General features: G+C 39.0%; 1 protein-coding gene across 1 annotated transcript; it reads left to right on the top strand.

The window, feature by feature from the left end:
• The first annotated feature begins 327 nt into the window (after window positions 1–327).
• LOC104998293 (olfactory receptor 8S1-like) lies at window positions 328–1,263 on the top strand. Its single transcript, XM_010853385.1, has one exon. The coding sequence runs from the start codon at window positions 328–330 to the stop codon at window positions 1,261–1,263; it is 936 nt and encodes a 311-aa protein (XP_010851687.1).
• Window positions 1,264–9,217: the final 7,954 nt, after the last annotated feature.

The following is a 9,217-nucleotide window of genomic DNA, read 5'->3' as shown; positions in this document are numbered from 1 at the left end:
GAAAATCACTGCAGATATGTGCTAGAATTTTTAGGATTTCTAAACTGTAAAATGGATGGAGCAGAATCTAAATACAATGAATGTGTAGGTAATCCAGAGATATTCATTTTTATAGGAATCTCTGAGTTATGTGAAGACTGAGACCCAAGAGAAGTGATAACAAAACAGGATGAAAACACTTACTGGGATACAGATAGGGCAGCTTTGAGATGTCTGAGCACAGAGTCTAGGCAGAGTAGAGAGGAACGTATAAGAAGAGGAGTGAAACTCTGAAAAAGACAGGACATCTCATCTCTCTATTTTATTTCAAGGAAATAGCTTCCACAAATGGCCTTGAGGAACCACAGCATCATCACCGAGTTTATTCTCACTGGGCTGTCAGACGACCCCCACATCCAGGCTCTGCTCTTTGTCCTCTTCCTGGTGATTTACCTCCTGACCGTGATGGGGAACCTGACGATGCTGTTGGTGATCAGGGCTGACTCCCACCTCCACACGCCCATGTACTTCTTCTTGAGCAATCTATCATTCCTAGACCTCTGCTTCTCTTCTGTCACTGTGCCCAAGCTCCTGAAGGACCTGCTGTCTGAGAAGAAAACAATCTCTGTCGAGGGCTGCCTGACTCAGGTCTTCTTTGTGTTTATAACTGCAGGGACTGAAGCTTTTCTTCTCTCAATGATGGCCTATGACCGCTATGCTGCCATCTGCCACCCACTGCTCTATGGCCAACTGATGAGCACCCAGCTCTGTGTAAAGCTTATACTGGCCTCATGGGGCCTGGCCTCTCTCAATTCAGTCATCATTGTGCTTTTGGCTGTTAACCTGGACTTCTGTGAGGCACAAACCATCCACCATTATACCTGTGAGCTGCCCTCCCTCTTCCCTCTGTCTTGCTCTGATGTCTCTATCAATATTGACATCCTGATCTGCTCCATCTTACTACATGGTCTTGGAACCTTCCTCCCAGTCTTCTTCTCCTATGCTCGCATTGTCTCCACCATCCTGAGCATCAGCTCCACCACAGGCAGAAGCAAGGCCTTCTCCACCTGCTCCTCCCACCTCATCGCAGTGATCCTGTTCTTTGGGTCTGGTTTGATTCGTTATCTCATGCCCACTTCCGGTTCCTCCCTAGATTTGCTCTCATCCTTGCAGTACAGTGCAGTCACACCCATGCTGAACCCCCTCATCTACAGTCTAAAGAACATGGAGGTGAAGGCAGCTGTGAAAAGGACATTGGGGAAATACCTGCAATATTTTAAGTAGTGAACAGGAACATAGAATAAAAGGAAATGAGTTTGTGTTGCCAAGTGCTTGAACTTAAGGTAGAATTCTAGACCACTAACTGTAAGGGAGGACTTCCCTGGTGGCTCAGATGGTAAAGCGTCTGCCTGCAATGTGGGAGACCGGGGTTCGATCCCTGGGTCGGGAAGATCCCCTGGAGAAGGAAATGGCAACCCACTCCAGTACTCTTGCCTGGAAAATTCCATGGACAGAGGAGCCTTGTAGGCTACAGTCCATGGGGGTCGCAAAGAGTCGGACACGACTGAGCAACTTCACCCACTCAACTGTAAGGGAGCCCTATACCACCCTCTTCTCTCCCTGGCTATACTGAGAATGAAAAATACAAGAAATTTTATCTCATTTTTATCTGTTTTTCTTTCTACCCTCTGGTCTGCTTTTCCTTCTAACCTCTCACACAACCACCATCACTTTCTTTCTAGAATTCAGTTAGATGTTGTATCTCCTGAATTTATCATTTATGTATTTTATCTTCACACTGTTTTTTGTCTTACTGATCAACTTTATTAAGGATTTTATTAAATTTATTGTCCTCTATGGTATTTAACTATTTTTATTTTCTCTTTATAATTTTGGACATCTTAAATATATACTTATGAATTCAAACCGTAAGAACAAAGCATGTTGACAGCTCCCATGAAAGATTACAGATGTATTTTACTTTAACAGTCTCCATCTTCTCTCTGCCACTTTAATTCACTCCCTTCCTGCTTTTTTCCCCTACTTTCTTGGATTATTGTTTCTGTGTATCATTCATGAATTATTGCTTTACATTATGTGACTTTTTTTTTGAGGGAGGGGCTTCTCCAATGGCTTAGTGGTAAAGAATCCACCTGCAATGCAGGAGACATGAGTTCAGTCCCTGGGTTAGGAAGATCCCCTGAAGAAGGAAATGACAACCCAATCCAGGATTCTTGCCTTGGAAATCCCATGAACAGAGGAGCCTGGTGGGCTACAGTCCATGGGGATGCAGAAGAGTTGGACATGACCAAGTGACTAAGCATGAGATGTGACTTTTTAATCAATTATATTATTGAGTTTAGTCATAATTTCTATAGTTCTTTGGTCTCATTCTAATTTTAAAATTATTTAGTACTGACAACTATTCCTTTTACAGAACATTTATCCAGTTTTACTTCCCTTTTCATTAGAGCACAATGGTTAGGTGCATTGCCTTAAGATCCCAGTTGCCTATATTCATACCCTTGCTCTGCCCATATAAGCTTTATGACTCCAGTAAATTACTTAACTTTTCTGTGTTAATTTCCTATAAATAATATAGAAATAATATCTACATTATAAAGACACTGTGAGTATTAAATGAAATGAACATATAGAGCATTCGAGCACTAATACCCAACATTTGAGTGTTACCCATCATTATTTATAAGTTCTTTATTTCATTCTGCTTTTATTTTGTTGTAATGTGCACTCATCTAGATTTTCTTAAAGAAATGGACGTTATTAAATCTAAAGACTGCATGTCTGTGAATCTCTTTATTTTGGAAGGTAGCTATGCTTACCACTATACCACCAACACTGCACAATCTCTTTATTTTGACCCTACATATAAATTAAAACTCCTAATTTTAGAATTTGAGAGTTCTCATCATTTTACTTCTGTATAGATGGTACATTATTATCTGGTAAGTGTAAGGACAGCAGGAGATTTTTGTCACAAACAAAAGACAGAAAACAAAGTAACACAAAGACAGCATAAAAATTATTTTTAAAAAGTTTATACATCTGTGTCTCTTTTGCTGTCTCGCTTATAGGGTTATCATTACCATCTTTCTAAATTCCATATATATGCATTAGTATACTGTATTGGTGTTTTTCTTTCTGGCTTACTTCACTCTGTATAATAGGGTCCAGTTTCATCTACCTCATTAGAACTGTTTAAAAATTACAACATGCAAAAATCCTTAATAAACTTCTAGCAAACAGAATCCAACAACACATTAAAAAGATCATACATCATGACCAAGTGGGCTTTATCCCAGGGATGCAAGGATTCTTCAATATCTGCAAATCAATCAATGTAATATGCCACATTAACAAATTGAAAAATAAAAGCCATATGATTCTCTCAATAGATGCAGGGAAAGCCTTTGACAAAATTCAACATCCATTTATGATAAAAACTCTCCAGAAAGCAGGAATAGAAAGAACATACCTCAACATAATAAGAGCTATATATGACAAACCCACAGCAAACATTATCCTCAATGGTGAAAAATTGAAAGCATTTCCTCTAAAGTCAGGAACAAGACAAGGGTGCCCACTTTCACCTCTACTATTCTACATAGTTTTGGAAGTTTTGGCCACAGCAATCAGAGCAGAAAAAAGAAATAAAAGGAATCCAAATTGGAAAAGAAGAAGTAAAACTCTCACTCTTTGCAGATGACATGATCCTCTACATAGAAAACCCTAAAGACTCCACCAGAAAATTACTAGAGCTAATCAACGAAGTCACAGGATGTAAAATCAACACACAGAAATCCTTTGCATTCCTATACACTAATAATTAGAAAATAGAAAGAGAAATTAAAGAAACAATTCCATTCACCATTGAAACGAAAAGAATAAAATACTTAGGAATATATCTACCTAAAGAAACTAAAGACCTATATAGAGAAAACTATAAAACACTGGTGAAAGAAATCAAAGAGGACACTAATAGATGGAGAAATATACCGTGTTCATGGATCGGAAGAATCAATATAGTGAAAATGAGTATACTACCCAAAGCAATCTATAGATTCAATGCAATCCCTATCAAGTTACCAACGGTATTTTTCACAGAGCTAGGACAAATAATTTCACAATTTGTATGGAAATACAAAAAACCTCAAATAGCCAAAGCAATCTTGAGAAAGAAGAATGGAACTGGAGGAATCAACCTGCCTGACTTCAGGCTCTACTACAAAGCCACAGTCATCAAGACAGTATGGTACTGGCACAAAGACAGAAATATAGATCAATGGAACAAAATAGAAAGCCCAGAGATAAATGAAGCAACTGATAAAGAATTAATCTCAAAAATACACAAGCAACTCCTGCAGCTCAATGCCAGATAAATAAATGACCCAATCAAAAAATGGGCCAAAGAACTAAACAGACATTTCTCCAAAGAAGACATACAGATGGCTAACAAACACATGAAAAGATGCTCAACATCACTCATTATCAGAGAAATGCAAATCAAAACCACTATGATGTACCATCACACGACAGCCAGAATGGCTGTGATCCAAAAGTCTACAAGCAATAAATGCTGGAGAGGGTGTGGAGAAAAGGGAACCCTCTTACACTGTTGGTGGGAATGCAAACTAGTACAGCCACTATGGAGAACAGTGTGGCGATTCCTTTAAATACTGGAAATAGAACTGCCATATGACCCAGCAATCCCACTGCTGGGCATACGCACTGAGGAAACCAGAATTGAAAGAGACACGTGTACCCCAATGTTCATTGCAGCACTGTTTATAATAGGCAGGACATGGAAGCAACCTAGATGTCCATCAGCAGATGAATGGATAAGAAAGCTGTGGTACATATACACAATGGAGTATTACTCAGCCATTAAAAAGAATACATTTGAATGAGTTCTAATGAGGTGGATGAAACTGGAGCCCATTATACAGAGTGAAGTAAGCCAGAAAGAAAAACACCAATACAGCATACTAACTCATATAAATGGAATTCAGAAAGATAGTAACAATAACTCTGTTTATGAGACAGCAAAAGAGACACTGATGTATAGAAGAGTCTTTTGGACTCTGTGGGAGAGGGAGAGGGTGGGATGATTTGGGAGAATGGCATTGAAACATGTATAATATCATACACGAAACAAATCACCAGTGGTGGTTCGATGCATGATACAGGATGCTCGGGGCTGGTCCACTGGGATGACCCAGAGGGATGGGATGGAGAGGGTGGAGGGAGGGGGGGGGTTCAGGATGAAGAACACATGTACACCCGTGGCAGATTCATGGTAATGTATGGCAAAACCAATACAATATTGTGAAGTAATTAGCCTCCATTAAAATAAATAAATTTATATTATAAATAAATAAAAATTACATGATCATAGAAAATTTCAAGATGCATATAAGAATAACAGAAATGTAAACTCATCAAATAAAAGGAAAAGACTCTGATGAAAGAAACTGAAGAAGACACAAATAAATGAAATGATAGACTGTTAGGAAGAATTAATACTGAAAATACCTAGACTACCTAAAGTTGTCTACAGGTTCAATGGAATCTCTAGCAACATCTCAATGGCATTTTTCACTAAACAGATCATTTAAAATCTGTATGGAACCACAAAAGATCTCAAATAGCCAAAGCAATCCTGAAAAAGAAACATAAAGCTGCAGATATCACACTTCTTGACTCCAGACTTTATTGAAAAGCTACAGTAATCAAAACACTACGGTACTGGCATAAAGCCCACCGTGGTGCTTCTCAGGTAGTGTTAGTGCTAAAGAACCCATCTGCTAATGAAGGAGACAGAAAAGACATGGACTCAATCCCTGGGTTGGGAAGATCCCCTCGAGGAGGAAATGGCAACCCACCCCAGTATTCCTGCCTAGAAAATCCCATGGACAGAGGAACCTGGTGGGCCACAGTCCCTGGGGTCCCAAAGAGTCAAACGTGACTGAGAGACTGACTAACACATGGGAATAAAAACTGACACATAGGTCAATGGAACAGAATCAAAAAATAATCCCTCACAGGTATGATCAACTAATATTTGACAAGGGAGCCAAGAATACCTGTTGGAGAAAGGACAGTCACTTCCATATATAATACTGGGGGGGAAAGGGTATTCACATGCAGAAGAAAAAACCTGGATGATTATCTCATAATAATAAATTAGTTGCTCAGTGGTGTCTGACTCTTTGCAACCCCATGGACTGTAGCCCACCAGGCTCTTCTGTCCACGGAATTCTCCAGGCAAGAATACTGGAGTGGGTAGCCATTCCCCTCTAGAGGGGATCCTCCTGACCCAGGGACTGAACCCAGGTCCCCTACATTGCAAGAGGATTCCTTACCATCTGAGCCACAAGGGAAGCCACCAGGAAAGGTATTTGAACACCAAATACAAAAATCAACTCAAAATGGATATAGAGAATTATATACATACAATGGAATATTATTCGGCCACATACATAAAAAAAGGAAATCCTGCCATTTACAACAGCATGGATGGACCCTGAGGGCATTATGCTAAGTGAAATAAGTTAAAAGGGAGAGACAAACAGTGTTATGATCTCATTTCTGTGTGGATGCTAAAGACATCAAACTCATAGAAACAGAGTTTAGAGTGGTGGTTGCTGGGGTTAAGGGGTATGTTAAATGGGGGTATGTTGGGCAAAGGGTACAAACTTCCAGTTATAACATGAATAACTTCTGAGTTTCTAGGGTACAGCATAGTGACTACAGTTAACAGTACTTTATTGTATACTTGAAAGCAACTGTGAGAGTACAGCTTTAATAGTCTCATTATAACAACATCAACAACAAAATGGTGATTATGTGTGGTAGAGGATATGATAACTAACTTTATTGTGGTAAAACATTCTGCAATATATACATGGACCAAATCATCATACCATATACCTTAAACTTACACAATGTTATATGTCAATTACATCTCAATAAAGCTGAGCAAAGTTCAGAACAAATTAAATACTTAAATGTAAGGCATGAAACCATAAAACTAATAGAAGAAAACATACAGAATACACTTCTTGGCTTTGACCTGGGCAAAGATTTTTTGATATGACACCAAAAGTACAGGCAACAAAAGCAGTAACAGGAATAACTGGGACAGCATCAAACTAAAAAGCTTCTGCAAAGTAAAGGAAACAGTTAATGAAATGAAAAGGCAACCTATAGAATAACAGAAAATATGTGCAAACCACATGCCTGATAAGGGGTTAATATCTGAAATATAAATTCACACATCTCAATAGCTACATAGATACCTATACAGATTCATACATACATACCTGATTTTAAAATGGGCAAAAGATCTGTATAGACATTCCTCCAAAGACATATATATAGCCAACATATACATGAAACTCCATGAACCTCATGAAATCTTGAGAACCCCATGAACAGTATGAAAAGGCAAAAAGATATCACACTGAAAGATGAACTCCCCAGGTTGGTAGGTGCCCAATACACTACTGGAGAAGAGTGAAGAAATAACTCCACAGGGAATAGAGACAGAGCCAAAGTGAAAACAATGCCCAGTTGTGGATATGACTGGTGATGGATGTAAAGTCTGATGGTGTAAAGAACAATTTTGCATAAGAACTTGGAACGTTAGGTCCATGAATCAAGGTAAATTAGAAGTGGTCAAACAGGAGATGGCAAGTGTGAACACCAACACTTGGGTGCAATCTCAAAAATGAAAGAATGATTTCTGTTCATTTCCAAGGCAAGCCATTGAATATCATAATAATCCAAGTCCATGCCCCAACAAGTAATGCTGAAGAAGCTGAAGTTGAACAGTTCTATGAAGACCTACAAGACCTTCTAGAACTAACACTCAAAAAAGATGTCCTTTTCATCATAGGAGACTGGAATGCAAAAGTAGGAAATCAAGAAACACCTGGGAGCAACAGGCAAATTTGGACTTGGAGTACAAAATGAAGCAGGGCAAAGGCTAACATAGTTTTGCCAAGAGAATGCACTGGTCATAGCAAACACCCTCTTCCAACAACACAAGAGAAGACTCTGCACATGGACATCACCAGATGGTCAACACAAAAATCAGACTGATTATATTCTTTGCAGCCAAAGATGGAGAAGCTCTATACAGTCAGCAAAAACAAGATCAGGAGCTGACTGTGGCTCAGATCATGAACTCCTTATTGCAAAATTCAGACTTAAATCAAAGAGAGTAGGGAAAACCACTAGACCATTCATGTATGACCTAAATCAAATCCCTAACGATTATACAGTGTGGAAGTGACAAAAAAGATTCAACAGATTAGATCTCATAGACAGAGTGCCTGAAGAACTATGGGCAGAGGTTCATGACATTGTACAGGAAGCAGTTATCAAGACCATCCTCAAGAAAAAGAAATGCAAAAAAGGCAAAATGGTTGTCTGAGGAGGCCTTACACATAGCGGAGAAAAGAAGAGACGTGAAAGGCAAAGGAGAAAAGGAAAGATATGTGTGTATCTCATTTGAATGCAAAGTTCGAAAGAATAGCAAGGAGAGATAAGAAAGCCTTCCTAAGTGACCAATGCAAAGCAACTGAGGAAAATAATATAATGGGAAAGACTAGAGATGTCTTCAAGAAAATTAGAGATACCAAGGGAACATTTCATGCAAAGATGGGCACAATAAAGGACAGAAATTGTATGGACCTAAAAGAAGCAGAAGAGATTAAGAAGAGGTGGCAAGAATACATGACCCAGATAACCACAATGGTGTGATCACTCATCTAGAGCCAGACATCCTGGAATGTGAAGCCAAGTGGGCCTTAGGCAGCATTACTATGAACAAAACTAGTGAAGGTGATGGAATTCCAGTTGAGCTATTTCAAATCCTAAAGATGATGCTGTGAAAGTGCTACACTCGATATGCCAGCAAATTTGGAAAACTCAGCAGTGGCCACACAACTGGAAAAAGTCAGTTTTCCAATCCCAAAGAAGGACAATGCCAAAGAATGTTCAAAATGTCACACAATTGCACTCATCTCACACTCTAGCAAAGAAATGCTCAAAATTCTGCAAGCCAGGCTTCAACAGTACATGAACCATGAACTTCCAGATGTTCAAGGTGGATTTAGAAAAGGCAGAAGAATCAGAGATCAAATTGCCAACATCCACTGGATCATCGAAAAAGCAAGAAAGTTCCAGAAAAACATCTACTTTTGCTTTATTG

The sequence above is a fragment of the Bison bison genome, unplaced genomic scaffold, assembly GCF_000754665.1.
Source record: "Bison bison bison isolate TAMUID 2011002044 unplaced genomic scaffold, Bison_UMD1.0 scf7180017853138, whole genome shotgun sequence".
Lineage (NCBI taxonomy): Eukaryota > Metazoa > Chordata > Mammalia > Artiodactyla > Bovidae > Bison > Bison bison.
The sequence above is the reverse complement of the archived record's forward strand: the minus strand, read 5'-3'. Positions and strand labels throughout refer to the sequence as shown.

Excerpts from the sequence above, each read along its gene's own strand:
- LOC104998293 (XM_010853385.1), top strand. The coding sequence starts at position 328 with ATGGCCTTGAGGAACCACAGCATCATCACCGAGTTTATTCTCACTGGG.